Source organism: Salvia hispanica, chromosome 4 (genome assembly GCF_029641045.1).
Source record: "Salvia hispanica isolate PSC_SH4W2 chromosome 4, Shi_PSC_v1, whole genome shotgun sequence".
NCBI classification, from domain to species: Eukaryota; Viridiplantae; Streptophyta; class Magnoliopsida; order Lamiales; family Lamiaceae; genus Salvia; species Salvia hispanica.
The window spans coordinates 50,647,551-50,667,492 of record NC_142695.1 but is presented as its reverse complement, the minus strand read 5'-3'; the positions used below and the strand labels follow the sequence as shown (position 1 = coordinate 50,667,492).

At 34.9% G+C, this 19,942-nt stretch overlaps 2 protein-coding genes and 1 pseudogene across 3 annotated transcripts; 2 read left to right on the top strand and 1 right to left on the bottom strand.

Moving 5' to 3' along the window:
* The first annotated feature begins 5,853 nt into the window (after positions 1-5,853).
* Positions 5,854-7,650, top strand: LOC125192563 (NADH dehydrogenase [ubiquinone] iron-sulfur protein 5-A). The gene is made up of 2 exons (XM_048090175.2): positions 5,854-6,065; positions 7,316-7,650. The coding sequence occupies exons 1-2, from the start codon at positions 5,916-5,918 to the stop codon at positions 7,418-7,420; spliced, it is 255 nt and encodes an 84-aa protein (XP_047946132.1). The 5' UTR covers positions 5,854-5,915; the 3' UTR covers positions 7,421-7,650.
* Positions 7,651-12,847: 5,197 nt separating this feature from the next.
* On the top strand, positions 12,848-15,737 carry LOC125197029 (ETHYLENE INSENSITIVE 3-like 1 protein pseudogene; annotated as a pseudogene). Its single transcript, XR_016137785.1, has 2 exons — positions 12,848-13,002; positions 13,477-15,737. The product of XR_016137785.1 is annotated as an ETHYLENE INSENSITIVE 3-like 1 protein pseudogene (transcript).
* A 484-nt stretch (positions 15,738-16,221) lies between these two features.
* On the bottom strand, positions 16,222-19,942 carry LOC125197030 (uncharacterized). Its single transcript, XM_048095724.2, has 7 exons — positions 19,638-19,942; positions 19,468-19,550; positions 19,297-19,305; positions 19,117-19,205; positions 18,401-18,525; positions 18,117-18,193; positions 16,222-17,007 (listed from the first exon to the last, which is right to left on the bottom strand). The coding sequence occupies exons 1-7, from the start codon at positions 19,829-19,831 to the stop codon at positions 16,439-16,441; spliced, it is 1,146 nt and encodes a 381-aa protein (XP_047951681.1). The 5' UTR covers positions 19,832-19,942; the 3' UTR covers positions 16,222-16,438.

The window sequence follows — 19,942 nt, the reverse complement described above, 5'->3', positions numbered from 1 at the left end:
AATTTAAATAATTTTAAAGTTTACAAAGTAAATAATTAAAATCAAAATTATAAATTCTCAAAATCAAAACCATAAAATAGAATTAATATATCATATAAAAAAATTTAGTTTTGTTGCTGGCTATAGTGAATAAACTAAGAATTTTAATAGTATTTTATAAAAAAAATAAAAAATATTAACCATATATTTTTAAAATATTAAATAAATGTGTTAAGAACATGAAATTATATTATTTATCGAGCTTTGACACAACATTCCAAAAATTAAGAATTTAAAGAAATTAAACTTTGGAAAGCAAATAAACAAATAGTATTATGATATTCGTAAAATCTAAACTATAAACGTAATTAGTATTCATATATATATATATAGGGGTGCATTAGGGTGCCACCATAATTAAAATAACATCATACCACCAATATAGTCCGTTAGATTTCATCTATGGACGCCTAGGATTAAGTTTCGTGAAAAAACATGGGTTTGCAGTCTACTGTATTAGATATTGCAGTCGTGGTAAACTGCAATATTGTTGTGGTAAGACTGCAATATTCAATGAACAACACTGCAATCTAGTAACGTAAAATTAGAAATTTCCTATTTTACCCCTCCGTGTTTTTACACGTGACAGCATGATAAGCACACGATTTTCAGATCCAATGGCCTAAAATGGTGGTATGGTGTTACAATAAAGAGAGTTGTCATCTTAGTACATCCATATATATATATATATATATATATATATATATATATAGGGATGTATTCAAATCCTTTTCATATCTTTTGTCCTTTTTCCTTCTTAATCCTAGCCCCACGATTTTGTCATCTGACGGTTAGATTAAGATGACAACCCTCTTTGTTGTAACACCATACCACCATTTTAGGCCATTGGATCTGAAAATCGTGTGTTTGTCATGCTGCCACGTGTAAAAACACGGAGGGGTAAAATAGGAAATTTCTAATTTTACGTTACCAGATTGCAGTGTTGTTCATTAAATATTGCAGTCTTACCACAACAATATTGCAGTTTACCACGACTGCAATATCTAATACAGTAGACTGCAATATCTAATACTGTACACTGCAAACCCGTGTTTTTTCACTAAACTTAATCCTAGGCGTCCATAAACGAGATCTAACGGACTATATTGGTGGTATGGTGTTATCCTATCTATGGTGGCACCCTAGTGCACCCCTATATATATATATATATATATATATATATATATATATATATATGTGTGTGTGTGGATGTATTCAAATCCTTTTCATATCTATTGTCATTTTTCCTTCTTAATCCTAGCCCCACGATTTTGTCATCTGACGGTTAGATTAATGCCACGTGTCATTTAATAATGCACATTTTCATTCTAATAATGCACAGCGGCTAATAATGCAACATTATAGACTAATAATGCACATTTTCATTCTAATAATGTACAACGGCTAATAATGCAACATTATAGACTAATAATGCATTGATCACAACCATTCAATTCAAGGATCCAAGGGCTGAGATTAAGAAGGAAATAGGACACTTAGGGTGCAAAGGAGCCTAACGCATTATTATGATCTAAAGGCTGAAATTAGTTCCCATCTTTATTAAGATCTTTTGTGCTTTTTCCTTTTTAATCTCGCCCATCTTTTCCCATCTTTTCCTTTTTAAGGCTGAAATTAGTTCCCATCTTTTCCCATCTTTTGTGTTTTTTCCTTTTTAATCTCCCCCATCCATTATTAAGATCTAAAGGCTGAAATTAGTTCCTGATTTAATCATTTTTATTCATTAAAAAATTATAGAAGGGCGTTTAGGGGATATGCATTGACGTCGGTTATGGTAAGTCCATGATTCTCTCCCTCACAATATCTTGCAGCGGTTTTTTTCATTCATAGTACATAATTGTCTCTTCTCTTTCATCGTTCTCCGTTCTCCATTCTCTTTCATCTTGCAGCGATTAATCTTTCATCGTTCTTCATTCTCGAAAATTCTGGTCTTAACAAATAGTGCGATCGTGCGAAACTTGTAGAATTATTTTTTGGAGAGTTCCGGGAAGATTATCTTTACTACAATGGAAGAAGGTGGTTCTTCAACAATGGACGAAGCTTATGATTCAACTATGGAAGAAGGTAAATTTGTCGAAAAGTATTTGATTATTGTATCAACGTTTCATTAATTTCCATATCACACATATTAACGCAACCCTTTTTGATTTTCTGTATCTGTTAATTGGTACTAGTTCCATAATTGACGTTAACAATGGAAGAAGGTTTATGTAACTTGAAACTATCCAGTAGGCTTTACCGGTAATTGGTGGATGTGGTTTAGGGTTTAGAGTTTATTTTGTTTTCTCGGCTGCTGTGTTATGATGTACTAATAGTAGTCTTTTTTGGATTGGAGCAACCCCGTATCGTGCCATATTATCGAATTCGTGTTGTTCAACAATGGAAGAAGTTAGTCCAGTAGGCTTTAGCAGTAATTGGTGGATGTGGTTTAGTATTTTGCTTAGGCGACAAGTCTCATGTATTAGGGTTTAGTGTTTATTTTTTTTTCTCCCCTCTGCTGTGTTGTAATTTTGGATTTATATAATGTACGAATAACAGTGTATAATGCATTCTTTCTTATATGTAATGTATGGTTGATATCATATAATGAAAATAAATTCTAATATGCTTTTATTTATGTATAGTGTTCGTTATACTGTTTCAAATCAAGGCATATCACTTTTCTACGGTTTTATTCGACGGTTTGAGACGGGCATTGACGTGCTTCGTGCATTCGTAGGTGGTTTGGAAGAACTTGTTAATTTTCTTCAAGCTGGAACTCTTCCAACGTCGGCCTTTGAAAAGGGGCGCATGATTGAAGAATTTTATGGAATGCCAAGGCCTGAAGTAGTAGAGGTCCATCCTCCGGATGTTGTAAAGACCAAGTGTCATGCTAGCAGCTCCGCGAGCCAACTGATTTCAAAGAGAGAAAAGGCTGTAAAGGAGGCTAGTAGGCCTCTTAGACGTTGTAAGGCGTGCGATGAGTTGGGACATCACGACTCTAGAAACTGTCCAATGCTTAAAGAGATGGCGAAGGAGAAAGAATTTAGTAAAGGCAAGAGGAAAGCTTGATGTGTTTTGTACCTAAAAAATTAGTTTTCGTCTTGTATTCAGTTTTATTATTTGTTTCGTTGTCTTAGTTTTATTATTTCTAGCGCTGTGAACATTTTATGCATAACAAATTTGCATTTTTCGGGAGTTAATGTGCATTATCGAACAATAGCCTTGCATTAATAATGATTTTCTGTGCATTACTCTCTTTATTTATACCATTATTCCATTACTTTATTAACGTGTATTATCGAACAATAGTCTTGCATTAATAATGATTTTCTGTGCATTACTCCCTTTATTTAAGTACAGAAAGTTAAGTGCTTGTGGACAATAATGTACAACTTCGTTACTAATAATGTACATTAACAGACTAAAAATATATAATTATTATGCATAAATTGTTGACAGTGGTAGGATTAATAACACATTCGAAACGAAATGATAACTAAGACTAAACCGAAAACTAGAACTAATAATGTTTTTAGGTACAAGATACATCAAGATTTCCTCTTGCCCTTATGAAGCTCTTTCTCCTTCGCCATCTCTTTAAATATTGGACAGTTTCTAGAGTCGTGATGTCCCATCTCATCGCAAGCCTTGCACCGTCTAAGAGGCCTAGTAGCCTCCTTTATAGCCTTTTCCCTCTTGGAAATCAGACGGGAGGCAATAGGACCTTTGCTGCTCAACCAACCTCTCCCTGAACTTTTGCGCAATCGCAAGTGGAAGAACATCATCCACCGCTTCGTCAATATCTAACCAAGGCTGCTTCGCCGCTGCCCGAAAATCAATAATGTATCGCATTAATGCACAATACTAACTGTATAATGTACAAAAGTAAGCAAATAATGCATCAACGAATATTACATTCTATCAACCATTGACCTTTTATAAAACCGAAGCATTTAAAGTAAAACAAAAAACATAATGTACACCACTCCATACAATAATTTACACCACTCCCTACAATAATGTACAAATGGCAACAAATAATGCAAATATGAATACAAATTTCACTCAATTTTAAGGCATTTTATCAAACCAACTGATGTAGATTCAAACAAAAAAGTAATGCACACCACTACCTACAATAATGTACACATTGCATCAAATAATGCACGAATGAATATAAAGGCAAATGCAAGACAAACCAAAAATCAACCCAGATACGATTTCATCTACCAAATCGCCCAATACACAATTGGAAACCAGTCATTCACTACAAACTTCAATAATGGACAGAACCCTATAAAAAATGAACACGATTTTACGTTTTACAGTGAATATTACGAAAAAATAGGCGATTAACAGTGGGTATTACGAAAAAATGAACCCTATCAATAATCGACGATTAGGTTGTGTGTCGGCGGTGAAAATAGGCGATTAACAGTGGGTATTACGAAAAATTGAATCATTAAATGTGTCGACCAAATGTGTGAAAAAATCGTCATTGTTTTAATGACGAAAATTGACGATTAGAAGTGTCTCTTACCAAAAATCGGAACTTTTGAAACCCGCCTTGTTGTCGACTGTAAATCTATCATCGCGCGGCGAAGGAATCACATTAGAACTATGAATCGTCGACCGGCGGTGCTTTCACGGCGAAAAATCGGCGGGAGTGGTGGTGTCTCTTCAATTTGAGTAGTTTGAAATGGGGGAGACGATTTGAGAATCGTGGGCTGATGGGAAGAGACGTTTGGAGTGAGAGAGAGTGAGCATATGGAAGGATTGCTTAAATCTCGCTCCTGCCGTTTTAATTCATGGCTGTTTTACAATTTTACCCATATAATGCACAGAATGAACCTAATAATGCAACACGGGATGATTTTGTGAGGCTTCATCTAGACCATCCATCATACTAATCTAATGGATGTGATTAAGAAGAAAATAGTATCTAAAGGGGTAAAAGGAGTTTTTATATATATATATATATATATATATATATATATATATATATATATATATATCCAAATTTAGATAAGTTAAGAACATGTGATTATTATTTTTGATCGAGGTTCGACTGAAACATTCTAGGAATTAAAAAATCCTACATATAAATATTTAGAAAGTAACAAATTAGAATTAAGAAATTCTTATGATCAAAATCGTAAATTCAATTAGTATTAATAGTATTATATATCAACATTTAATTTGATACTTTCAAATATTCAATAGCGAATTTAGCTAAATATTTTAGGGATGAAAAAATACTACCTCCGTCCACAAAAAATAAACTAGTTTTACCATTTTGGACAATCCACCAAAATTAGACCAATTTCTAAATATGAAAAGTTTTAAACATTTAAATACTATTAATAATATAGACTCCACAATCCACTAACACTACTTTCTCTAACTTTTTCCCCCTCGGTACTTTACCAATTGCACATTAAAATTAGTTTCATACACAACTATGTCTATTTTTGGTGGACGGAGGTAGTACTATCTTTATCGATAACCGAGTATAACTTTACAAAAATTAAAATAAAGAAATTAAAATTTTAAAAATTAAAGAATTCAAATAAAAATTATTGAATTAGTAAAATTAAATTTATAAACAAAATTCAAATATAATTTAGCTAATTAGTTTTTTTTTTAATTTTAATTATGTACTTATTGTTTATTATTGGTGAAATTTGTATGAATTGTATTAAAAAATAAAAGATAAAGGCATATTATAAATAGTGAATTTTGAATATTTGTATTTTAAATTATAAAGACGATTGAACTAATATAAAGACGATTGAAGTGGATAAAAATGCCCAATCTGTTCAATTGCGTCAACTCAACAACCCTAGACACAGAGAAAGGTCGAGGAAGAGGTTTAAATGGCATCTGGATGGGGAATCACCGGCAACAAGGGCCGATGCTACGATTTCTGGGTCGATTTCAGCGAGTGTATGTCAACTTGCCGAGAGCCTAAAGACTGCGGCCTCCTCCGCGAAGATTATTTCGAGTGTCTCCACCACTCTAAAGAGGTTTTTACTCTTTTCTTCTCAATTCGAGGTGTTTCAATTCAGATCTAAATCTTACTTAATCTTCAAAATGAATACTGGTATCAATGATTTCAAGTGTTCAATTGTTTATGGGATTTGAGCTGCTGAATCTAATTTGCAATGATCGACACACATTGTTATTGAGTTTATATATTGAAGTAATGTGGATTTGAATTCGATCCAAAACAAAAGGAGTAAGTTATTTGAATTGCACATTTTGCAAACTATGACTGAAATTGGTTCTACAATCGTTTATAAGTAGTTTGATATAAATTTCGTTTGAGTTATAGCTTATGAATTTTTAGGGATACACAATCATTTCTAGTTTCTGTTTATCCTGCGTCTTTATTGTTTTGTTGTCTGCATTTACAATCTTCATAATATTTTCACCAATCATTGCAAAACATGTGGGAAGATTTGAAGTTTTGATTTTCTTCATCTTGAACCTGTGTATCATGATTCATGACCAAACATTTGTCTCTTATGATCTTATCTATAAGTTTTATATGTATCATTACACACTCTTCCCTGGGTTTCTGTTTGAGATTGTTGCTTCTTTCCTTTTTAAGCCATCTATCTTTCACTTTTTTCAAATGGAGCTTCTTAGCAATTTGAGAATAGTACTTTAGATAGATCCTTGCAGGCTTGTTTATGATCGTAGAATGGGTCTCATGAAGAAATTAGGACCTAATTGAGCCTTCTGGGTATGAAATATTAGGATATACTAGTATCTAGCTCATATAATATCTAAATCATCTAAGCCTGGGTAAACAATATTTGAAGCTTGTGCTTCTGCTGCTTGCAGTTTGACAGTACTTGCTTCTTTTCCCTTACTTTTTTCTGTTTGTGCTCTTATGGTCGCAACTAATGTGTATTATGGTGAAGTGTGTCAAATTATGGGTACTATTGATTATTTTAGTGATAAATCCATCTACATGACTTGTTGGTAAGTAGGTGGGTTTGTTTGTATTTTAAGGAAATGTTTAGATAAAGAGATTTATAAATAGATGGATCTAATTTCACTTATCACTTATAAAAATCAACTGAATCTGCAATAAACCCTTCCGGGAATAATATTATACGAGTCATGGCCTATTCTAAGACAATTATTATAAGATTGGAATATTTCTTTATCAGGTGATGTTTATGACTCTAAATTCCGAACTCAGTATTCCCCCTTTTAAACTTTGTGGTCACCGAACTTCTTTTTGATACTATTACATTTTTTGCAGTTCCAACGGAGGAACCGAGTTTACAAGGAGGAACAGCGTCAGCTGAGAGCTGCTAAAGAGAATGCCAAGGGAGGAGGCAGAGGCGGTGATGGTGGCCATCACTGATAATTGCCAATGGCACCAAAGGACGGATGTGAAGCAATTGATTTTCTTCCAAACTTTGTTGGAAATAAACATAAACGAGATGTATCTATGTGTTATCGGATGTTAAGAAACACCCTACATCTTTAAAATGGGAGTCTTGGTTCAGGAACCACTGCTGTATGCTTCATTGTGTCTGTATTTCTTGCCATTTACCCTGCTGTGGGGTTACTATTGTTTGCTCACTTTGTCAAGCTGGCTGGCTTTCACACAGTGTTTGGTAGATTTATATTACTAGTATTCATGCTTGCTTGCTGACATGGGTGGGCTGTGGGCTAATGGCTATGAGTGTGTTTTTGGAGATATTCATGCAGCAGATTTTCAATTTTTGGTCTCTCACTTAAGCAGGAAAGATGTTTGTAGCATAGCTTCTTCTTCTTCTTCAAATTATCCTAAAATTCCAGATTTTTGAACTATAATGGAGTGTTTTGCAGAAAAGCTTTGCCTTTAGAAGTGACTGGATTTTACTGTACTCTCCAACTTGTTTTGAGATGTCACATTAAGTTATTGGGAGATAAATTCATGCTCTACTGACCAAATATCGGCCATGATAAATTGATAGTAAATTCACGTTACATATTTTTATTTTTTATGTCGAGTTGCATCGTAATTGCAAAATCACACAACAATTGCAATATCATAATAATAATTTGTAACTAAATTATGTTTATGATTACTTAATTGAGGTATTCAAACGGATAATCGAATCGTGCAAATTTGTCTTTCCCAATATTTTATTCTTCCCACGGTAGGAGAAGATATTGTACAATTTCTGTAATCTGAATCACATATAGTTACAGTATCATTATTTTCGATTTCGTATCGAAATATAACATATTAAAAATCAATATTGTTGATACATGTATGTTCCCTTATTATTGGTTCATGATATGATATGTTATACATTTACATAATCAAGAACGGCAAAGTTTGATGAAGAGGAATCTTTTGCTATACCAATAATATTAATTATACACAATGCATGGGGGAGTGTTAGGGCGCCTCTTAAAATAACTATCATACTATCATTACTAACCAATCATTTATATACGTGGACGAATAATAAGCTGCCAACAATATGTTGTACACTATACAATAATTTTTCTCGGCCAGTAATATCCAACACGCTATACAACAATGTATAGATTGTTGTGTAGCGTTTATAACATTGCTGTGTAGAGTTTATAATATTTCTGTATAAGTGGTGTCACGGTATTATTTTAAGAGGTTTTGTCATTTTAACCTAAACCCATATGTATATATATATATACACGTAAATACTAATGAAATAGTAATAAATAAATTATAGTCACAAATAATAATAAATCATTTTCTTTTATTAAAATTAGAGTGCGATATTAAAGTAATAGCTGCAACAATAATTAATAATACAATTAAATAACTAAAATAAAATAGTACTTCTAATAATGATTGTTGTTTTTGAAAACTATTAGGGCATCCGCAACGCGGCTCGTCGCCGTCCCTATCTCGTCCCACCGAGACGAGACGGCAACGAGACCGCGTTGCAACCTCCATCTCATCCCGAAGGGACGAGCCATCCCGTCCCGTGTCTCGCACGGAAGGGGCTGGGCACGAGACAGCTCTCCACGCGCCTTGGCGACGTGGCGTGCTCCGGTTCGTGCGTGACACCCACTCGCCGGCCGGCGAGTGGGCGTCGTTTACATCCGTTTAAAATGTTTTTTTTCTTGTTTTTTCTTTAAAAAAAATCAGGAAAATTCGAAAATTAAATAAATAAAAATATTGTAATTTTTAATTTTTTAATTTTTTAATTTTTAAATAAATAAAAATATTTTATAAAAATCGAAAATTAAAAAATTAAAATTAAAATTAAAAATAATCCATGGGATTTCAATTATGTATTTTTCCTATTTTCGGATGTTGTAATTTTTGTGATTTTTAATGATTTAATGAATTATTAGTAGTAATTTAATATTTCAATGAAATATTAATTGAATTTGTTAGAAATAAAAATAAAAAATGAAATTGAATGAATAGTTAAAGGATGAGATGGTTAAGAGATGGAGGGATGAGATGCAAATGTTGTCTTTTAGTTAAGAGATGGACTGAAAAGTACAATGGGGCTCATGAATAATTAAGGAATGAGACGATTAAGGGATGAATAAGAGATAGGGATGCGGATGGCCTTATTATTTATGAATGTTACACGAGCTCTTAATTTTACAGTCTTTAATTTTACGACGGGGGATACTTGGTTGCCTTCTACCAATATTCCTTTCGAAGCAGGATTGTTGCACTGAAATATATTATAATTATGTTGTATTTTTAGATATTTAAGTACTAAATTATTTATTAGGTTGGTCACATAGACATATGGACTCGTGTCATATGGTATTTATGTAATTTTCTTAGTATTTGGTAATCATCGTATGATGAAATTGACCACATGAGTTTATGTTGAATACATAATCATAGACACGAAAGCAATAGATGTGTTGGTAAATGCAATTTTTTTATTTGGATACTATTGATTCTTTCGATAGTTGGAGTGTAACGTGACCGGCTGATTTCGACTTATATGGACACATATCTTTTTTTAAAAGAGGGAACTGCAAAAATAGTTTTTGGATTATGCGTTTATCTTGTTAATAATTCTGGACTTTAAAAATATTCTCAGATAACCTTGAACTAAGCGTTTATCTTGAAAATGGTCATTTTTCACTGTTTTGTGACGAAAATACCCTTTTGGGAGGTTTTGAGGGATTTGGACAATTTAGTCTTTTTATATTTTAAATCTGATATTATTTCAGTGATGTACTAAATCTGATATTATTTAAAATTATCATTCTTCTTCCCTTTTGTCATCCTTCACTTTGTTTCTTTATTTCAATATTAGATTTAATTTTATAAAATTAAATTTTAAATTTTGATTTTTAAATATCAATAATTTTTTTTTATTATTAAAATTACTAGTATTAAATAAAAAATTAATAGTTTAAATCAATATTTGATAGTGTCTAATATTTAATCAATAAGGTATGACGACGGCTTAGTTTTAATCAATATTTAATAGTTTTAATCATAAATAGATCATATAACACGATTTATTCCGAAATAAATATGCATCTAATGTATAGGAGAATTTGAGTAAAAATATTATGAAATTGACTAAAAATTTGATACTACTAAAAATTTAATATAGGAGATTTTTTGTTAAAATTTTCTAGTTAATTTTGATTGTTTTCAAATTAATAAACGAAAATTATATTAGTCTTACATTAGATGCATATTTATTTCGGAATAAATCGTGTTATATGATCTATTTATGATTAAAACTAAAGTGTCATCGTACCTTATTGATTAAATATTACACACTGTCAAATATTGATTAAAACTATTAATATGTTATTTAATACTCGTAATTTTAATAATTAAAAATTTATTGATATTTAAAAATCAAAATTTAAAATTTAATTTTATAAAATTAAATCTAATATTTAAATAAAGAAACAAAGTGAAGGATGGCAAAAAGGAAGAAGAATGATAATTTTGAAATAATATCAGATGTAGTACATCAGTGAAATAATATCAGATTTAAAATGTAAAAAGATCAAATTGCCCAAAACCCCCCAAAAGGGTATTTTCGTCACGAAACAGTGAAAAATGACCATTTTCGAGATAAACGCTTAGTCCAAGGTTGTCTGAGAATATTTTTAAAGTCCAGGATTCATTAGCGAGATAAACGCATAGTCCAGAGACTATTTTTGTAGTTCACTCTTTTTAAAAATTGTGGATATGATATTATTTATTATATTATGCTTTGAAATTGTGTTGAAGTTAAATAGGTTTATAGTAGTATTAAATAAGATCTAAAACGTAGTAACTTTGATGGGTAGATTTTAATATAATTACGCATTTGAAAATTCATGACTTTGTAACTTGTAACGATTGTGAAAGTTGATTTTCACATGAAATATTATACGCACATTATTTTAAAGAAACAAGTATCCCAATATATAGTTGTTTACACTACACTGGCTAGCAAACATTACGATACACTAACTTGACGATATAATCAGCATTTAATTGGATGCTTTAATTAGGAAATGGTGGCCCTGCGCTTAGGTGATCGATTGACATGAAACTAAAGACACCTTACCCAAAAAAAATAAAAAATTATATATGTGATTTATCATAACTTAAAGATTCAGTATATGTGGGAATTAAGAATGACGCGTCGAATTACACGTCACATTTTAAAGACTCAATATCAGACACGTGATCAAAATCATGAAAGACAAGTTAATACGAATTACGCATGCATACACGGTAAATTCCTCGCATAAAACGTTTGTGAATAAAATTCACTAATAAAATTTGAACTCATACGTATATTTACAAAAATTTATAGTACATAAAATTTAACATATTTATTCATATATAATTCGTATATTTATCATTCTCAATTTTCACAAATGTTTATGGATCATTTCTTATACTAAATATTCACACTCACCAACCCATGCTGTAATTTATCAAATATAAATTTGATAAATTTCCTAGTATAACTAAGTAGATCAAATGTCGTGCTAGTCATGTGGTATGTCGGTTTTATTCATCGAATTGGAACTACATGTCAAGTGGCTTGCATGTGTTGTTAGAGTTTCACTTTCCACAGTAATTATTGGTTGCAAAATTAATCCATATTATTTTCAAATCCAACTAAACATAGAGGAATGGGGTATATAACTTTTACAAAAGGATAAAAAAGAATATGACAAACGAAAAATTAAATGTGAATGGTTGTTATGAAAGATGATTAGTAGTATATCGTAATATCGTTCCTATGTATAGATTCTAGTAGACAGTAGCCTATTAGCATATATAACAAAAATATATCAGTACTTGTGTATGAGGACGAAAAAACTAGTTTTCTAAACACGAACGGATGGAAATATATTTGATATTATCATATTATTAGATGGACACATTATGAATGAATTTATTATACTAGCTATGTTGACATTTCAAAGATAAAAAATGGTCATTAGGATAAAATATATTACAAATAGTATAGTTTTGAACTTTAGTGCTAGAGTAATTTCTTAGCCTAATAAGTTGAATATATTACAAATGGTATAGTTTTGGACTTTAGTGCCTAATAAGTTTTAATTTTATTGCTATAGTAAGATGAAGGCCCAACCTAATGCTATTATCACTATAAATTCTTTAGGATAAAAAACAAGTAATTATTCACCACACACTAGTCGACCAGCATTAGGCATATCCGTGTGAACCATGGTTAAACTTGAATTAATTAAAATTATCCGAAGAAGGAAAGAAAAGATTTTACTGAGTTAACCATGGTTAACAAATATTACTCCCCGTTTCCATTTTCATCGCACCTTTTCTACTTCACCTGCCTTTTCAACTCTTACAAAAGGCGACACCCACCGAAGACTACCCACATGCTCTCTCTCTCTCTCTACCATATTATCTGGGTCGAAAAAAGCTGGATTGTGTTTCCAGCACCTGATCAGAATAGTAAAACAAAATACTCCATTTTGGTAAGCTTTTCTCTGTATGAATTTCTTCTTTGTTTCTTAAATCAGTGTTTTAGGTTATCTTCTTCTGATTTCTGTATCAAGTTGTGTAAAGGTCAAGTCTTGGAATAGTTGAGGGTCAAATTTTGTGAGTTGGGTTTTGTGCTTGCAATGGTCAGGCTAATTGATTATATATTTCTCTTTGTTATGTTTTCAATTTGTGTTATACTTTTCTAAAAATCTGATCTTGCTCAGAGTATTAGGGTTTTTGATGATCTTGGGATTAATTATCATGGAATTTGGTTAGAATTGTCATATCATATACCCCAATATGTGTATGATTGAAGAAAATATGAGCTATTATTGTAGTTTTGCAGTTTAGGGTTATTGGATTACTGTTTTTTTTAGTAAAGAATTGTGCTTTGCATCTATGTGATCTCTGGTTTGTTGTTAATGGGATCTGTTTGATTTATATTCTATTTTTGTTTCATGGATCAGATTTGGAGTTTCCCCTTGATTTTCAAGTGATCTTAAAAGTCAATCGAGTGAGTTTTTGGGTATTATTCAGGCGTAGACAAAAAATTAGGAGTTCGATTGAGATTAGTAGTGTTATTGGGTTGATTGGACTTGTCAGTTAAATGGGCATCTTTGAGGAGATGGGGTTTTGCGATAATCTTGATTTCTTCGCGGGTCCTCCTGGAGAGTTGAAGGGCTCCCAGGAACTCGAACCGGTGGGAGAGGTGGACGTAGACTACAGCGACGAGGAGATGGATGTTGATGAGCTGGAGAAGCGGATGTGGAGAGACCGGATGCTCATGAAGCGGCTCAAGGAGCAGAAGAAGAGCAAGGACAGGACTGATGACGGCGCAAAGCAGCGGCAGTCTCAAGAGCAAGCACGGAGGAAGAAGATGTCTCGTGCCCAAGATGGCATCTTGAAGTACATGCTAAAGATGATGGAGGTGTGTAAAGCTCAAGGTTTCGTGTATGGAATCATTCCCGAGAAAGGCAAACCTGTGACGGGAGCGTCTGATAATCTCCGCGCATGGTGGAAGGAGAAAGTCAGATTCGACAGGAATGGCCCTGCTGCGATTGCTAGGTATGAGGCAGAGCATTCGGTCCCTGGGAAAACTGAGGCTTCGAGTGTGGTGGCATCGACTCCGCAGACACTTCAGGAACTGCAGGACACTACGCTTGGATCTCTGCTGTCGGCTTTGATGCAGCACTGTAATCCGCCCCAGAGGCGTTTCCCGCTGGAAAAGGGTGTCCCGCCTCCTTGGTGGCCTTCTGGGACAGAAAATTGGTGGCCGGAGTTGGGTTTACCCAAGGATCAAGGACCTCCTCCATATAAGAAGCCCCACGATCTGAAGAAGGCGTGGAAGGTTGGCGTCCTGACCTCGGTGATCAAACACATGTTTCCTGATGTCACCAAGATACACAAACTTGTCCGTCAGTCTAAGTGTTTACAGGATAAGATGACGGCAAAGGAGAGTGCAACTTGGCTTTCTATTATCAACCAGGAAGAGTCTTTGTCTAGAAAACTATATCCTGATAGCCATCCACCATCATCATGCGTTGTTGGGAGCGGGTCGTATTTGGTCAGTGATGCTAGTGACTATGACGTGGATGGAGTAGAAGATGACACAAACACTGCATTCGACTGCAAGCCACTGGATAGGAATCTATTCAACTTTGGGGCTTCTGCCATTAAAAATAACCCTATGGTGCTACCCGTAGCTCCGATCAAGGGAGAGATCTTCGATGTAGATGCAGATTATACCCTGAAAAGAAAACAGGTTTCTGTGGAAGAGCACAAGAGTGAGATGGTATACACATGTGAGTTTCCTCAATGCCCCCACAGTGATAAACTCATGGGATTTAATAATCAAGCATGGAGGAATAACCATCAGAATAACTGCCAATTCCGATTCAGTTCTTCCGCACCAAACTATCAGATCAACAGCGAGAAACAAGCTGCGTGCCTTGCTCCTTCCAATGAAATCAAGTCTCCAAACGTACCTGTGAATAATGCTCCAACTTGTGTAAATGTTTCTGAACTGGGGATTCCCGAAGATGACCAGAAACTGATTAGTGGGCTTATGTCAATGTATGATGACAATCTTCAGGGTAACAGTAACTTTGATTCCAACGATTTCAACCTTCTCCCGGGGCAGAACCCTCAGCAATCAGCCGGTTTGCTTGAACAAGGTGACAACTTTTTCCGACAGGGAGCTTTGTCTCAGGCTGGTACATTTCAAGAAGCCAGTATGCTGTTGAGCAATGCTACTTATATGTCAACAGAATTCCAGTATGAGCAATGCAGATCGTCGTTCAACTCTTACAACGGCGATGCAGGGGTGAATTTTACTGACTTCAGACTTGACTCACCTTTCAGTTTTGCACCCGGTGATTTCTCTGTCGATCCATTGCCAAAGCATGAAGTGCCTCTGTGGTACATTTGAGACCCGGAGTCTTCCCATCCAGCTCTGTTTGCCAATAGATCTGCAGAGCCATCCTCTGTGAGACGCCTATCCATCTCCTACCTCCCTAGTTAGCTTTGCAAACATTAGCAAAAATATATATGCATATTGTAGATATTGCTGCTGGCTGAATCTGAGTGCTTTTACTATGTGTTGCAACTTTAGCTTGTTAGACTTTATCCGGGAGATGCTTTGTCGGGCAACCCCCCCGCTCTGTTGTTTCGAAATGCTGGGAGGTAGAGGCATTACCTGTTGATCATAAATAATAATGCTTTTACTAAACTGAGTTTGTTGTCTCTTGTCTTACTCATATGGCCTGTTGTTGCACTTTTGCTGAAATAGATGATGCATTAGATCGAATTGATTAGTTTACTAATTAGTCGTATGCGAATTAAGAGCTGAATGTTAGCAAAACCTGCTTACATTGTAGCCAAATGTGAACATGGATGTGAAGATTGGAAATGATGTCTGCCAAGAAGTTAGGAGGAGGAAGGCATATGCCAAGGTTGCCATGAAATAGACAGTTGCCAAACTAGCTCAACTTCACGTGTTGTTTGACTTCATAACGTATCACTACCTAATTTTACATAATTGGGTGGACAAAAGATTATTACCAGAAATTTTCATTTGACTGCATGAGATGTTTTGGCTTATTGTTTATGGTCTGTGAAGCCAAAGCTGAGAGTGTAACTTTATGAATGTGTCACTTCATCAATTTGTTTTGTTATATCTGCCTTTTATGGTGTAAATGTAAAAACAGGAGGGCAAAAAAAAAAAACACTGAATTCATTTTGTGAAAGATCAAAGAAATTCTAGAATTAAATACTGATAAATGGAGCTATCTCTTGAGACAGTCTAGAACAAGCCAAAGACTATGAGCTTGTGCAGAAGCACTGGTTGTTGCTCTTTATCATCTACAGCTAGCTTCCTCACCTAAAGTTACAGTAACTTAAGGTCTAAACATCCTAAAACTTGAAGGGACACTAGATGTTGCTGCAGGCTGTGGTTGATGATAGTGGCGATGAAGAAGGTGAAGTTGAAATGAAGGTGTCCTGCCCTTTCATGTCCTGAGCTTCCACTGCATCTGCTGCCTCAATCTGGCAGCCATATTGGAGGAAATCATAGTCATCCAATGGCTCATCGAAGATGCACTCGATATCATCATCAAAGCCTTTGTAGTCAAACACCTCACCCAGAGGCATGTTGGGAACTGGGAGGATGTTGAATAGAGTATCTAGACAGAGGTTCCAAGGGTGCCCGTGCTCCTCGATTGGGTCCATAGTGATCATGCCTTCTGACTCATTGAAATCCTTGGGTTCGGGCTTAGGGCTACTTGTTTCAGCAACTGGGTGAGGTTCTTCATCTGCTTGTACTATGTCAGGGGGAGTTGAGTTCGTTTCCTGCTTCACATGGACCTCTTCCACTTGCACCTCAGGTAGGAATTTCTTCAACTTATCCGCATAATTACTTATGTCAAAATTTGTTACAGCATTCGGACCTCTGTATTCTATCGCTGCCATATCATATGCTTCTGCTGCTTCCTCTTGAGTGCCTGCGTAAAACGGGATCCTCTTAGAATTACATGCACCCCAACAGGACTCTACAAGATATACATGCTTAGGCCGGTGGTAGAAGAAAACGCGTAAAGTCAAATTCACGAGGAAAAGAACACTTCTTGCAGCATGTTAGTGGCCACGAAGATTGGGACGTGGTTGACAACAACATGATAGTTAGCATACTACATAAGATTTGTCAACTTTTTTAGTCATTACATTAGTTGAATGTCCACTAGCAACAGGGTACAATTGCTCATGTCATTATTTAAACGTGCAAATCATGGCTGATGAACACTATATACCAACAACATAGGTAGGAGCAGGGCCATGTGAATGAAAATAGCATTTAAACTAGAGCCCGTCACGAGCACTTATCCTATGCGGAAGTAGTTGGATTTTTCCTAGCTTTTAGATAGGTTCGGAATTGTTCGAGTTGGGTAAGAAAGTGCATTGTTCACACTATTTTGTGTAGTTCAAGCACGTCGTAGGCCTATTGTTAATCTTTTTCTCTAGTTCATAAAACAACAAATTCTGAGCATAAACACATCAAGAATGAAAAATGGGTCTTCTAATCTCCAAATGTTGTTAATATGTGGCTAGTAATTAATCAGAGCAGTTTAAGTAAGGCTGCCAACTCCATATCCCACTACCTATATGCCTCTTCAAAACTAGCCATTAAGAGAACTAAAAACCCAATAATTGGGTTTTGTCCGGGTTTCGGAGCGAGCATTTGGTCAGTTATATCCAACCGATCTATCTTGGGCTGCACACTACTTAGATCCATCCAGCTGAATTTTATTTCTAGTCAAAATTGTTAAGTAGTACTCCTAGCCCCACCCTTTCCCACCCCACACCACCAAGGGAATATTTCTGAGTTTTATAAAGAACAAACTTAGTTTGTGAGGTCTGTCTTAATCTTAATACTACTATATATTAAGACAGTATCAGATCTCTGCAACTAATTAGGTGGGTTGGTAACTACACCATGGTTCCTTATTTTGACACTTTTATAATCTAATAAACATAGTTAATTCATTTTTTTATAGAGTGAATAGGGTATTGTACAAACAAATGAACTTGAGTTGAACAAATGAAGGCTACTTACTGTAGGTTCCTAGGTAGAGGTACTTGTTTCCGCAAACACGCCCAATTCTAGCCTCCCACCGGCCATTGTGATGGTGCCTGTCCAAATACGAAATTATGCTCAAGTCAAAATATGCATGAGCGGAAATTAAATTTGTATTCAGTAACATATTTGTAACCGGATTTTGACTCATGGTACAATTATTTGCATAGCTTAGTTGGTTAGACTTTTCCCTTCGACCAAGGGATTGGTTTGAGTCATCTCTGTTTATGAATTTTCTTTTGCTTTGCTTCTTGACGTATTACCTTGCAACGCCGCGATATTTAGAAACACCTCTTGAAAAGCCACTGCTCCGCCTCCTAAGTGAGGCCAAATACTCTTCTCTAGTTAAATTTTGCATCTCTTCAACATCTTTTGCGTAGCCCTCTACCTGCATTATCACGTGGTCTTAATTAGTTTGCTAATTGCTGCCTTCACCTTCAACACATATTCCCTAATCTATTATACTATAATCTAATCTAATCTGAATCCAACACTCTTTGAATATCCCCTATTTTCACGTTTCTTAATTTTTCTGCACACTACCCCCGCACGTGCCCAAAAGCACATTTGCTTCAATCCTTCTTAAAATACTTCATGACCACATATCCAATGCATTTTCAACTTCACTCTAATTTAACACACATACTTAAATAAACCCTATCAACTTAGATGGTTCATGTTGGCAAATAAAATAAAACAAAAACAAATATTTCATGAATTTCTAAGATAGTACTCTATCAGGGCAGCTCGACAACTGTGGACAAAAAATCTTTTATCTTACCCTGACCCATTTGGGCCAAAACATAACAAAAAAAAATGCTGACAATGCGATTATCGAAAGCACTATACAAGTGTATGAGTCTCTTCTCCTATCACTAATTGGTTTTAAGATGGATCATACGAAGTTCTATTATTCACCCATACTCCGTAATAAAGTGATTAAAGTGAATATAATGAGGAGAGAGGGAGAGAGAATTACATGAAAATTGAGAATGGTAGAAGGTCCCCAATATTTAAGAGCAGCTAGATCGTAGGTTCGAGCCGCATCTTCCTCATTATCATAAGCACCTACATTAATTACACATTTAATCCATTCAAATTGCTCGCCTAATCCTCTGCATGCACACATTAATTCATAAACAAAACGGAAAAATTTTACCTAAATAGACTGCGTCAGCCACAGACGCGCAAGTGATCACCAAGCATACAAACAAAACACAGTCAGAGTCGTTCAATTAACTATCATTAATCCATTAATTAATTAAGCTAAGATCTCAGATCTCTTTGATAGAAATAAAAAAATTAAAGTGAAAGAGAGAGAGATAATCACTTTGTCTTCCCCGCTTGTTCTGGATGCTGTTCCATGTAGTCTTATCCCAGAGGTGAGCTTCGTATCTCCCAGTCCACCTATGCCTAATTCGCAATTAAACAATCGAATTGATCAATTAATGTCACGATAATCGCATGCATGAGAGAAAATGAATGTGTGTGTGTATGTACCTTGTGACGCCTCTGTAAATGGAGCTTCGCGATTTGGCAGAGGTGGCGCTGCTGTCGCTCTGGTTTCTCTTGGCTCGGACGCGCTTGGGCTTAGCCTTGGGCTTCGGTTCGGGCTGTGCGATTATGGATGGCGATTCGATGCAGCACGAGGATGAAGAGGATGAGCACGAATTTGAAGGAGACTTTCTCTTCATTCTCTGTTTTTCTTTTGTGGAGAAGAAAAGGCTTCTTTTTTTGGTGAAGTACACTGGTTAGCCTCTGTTTATAAAGAGAAAGAGAGGGAAAGATTACTAGTGTTGAAGGCC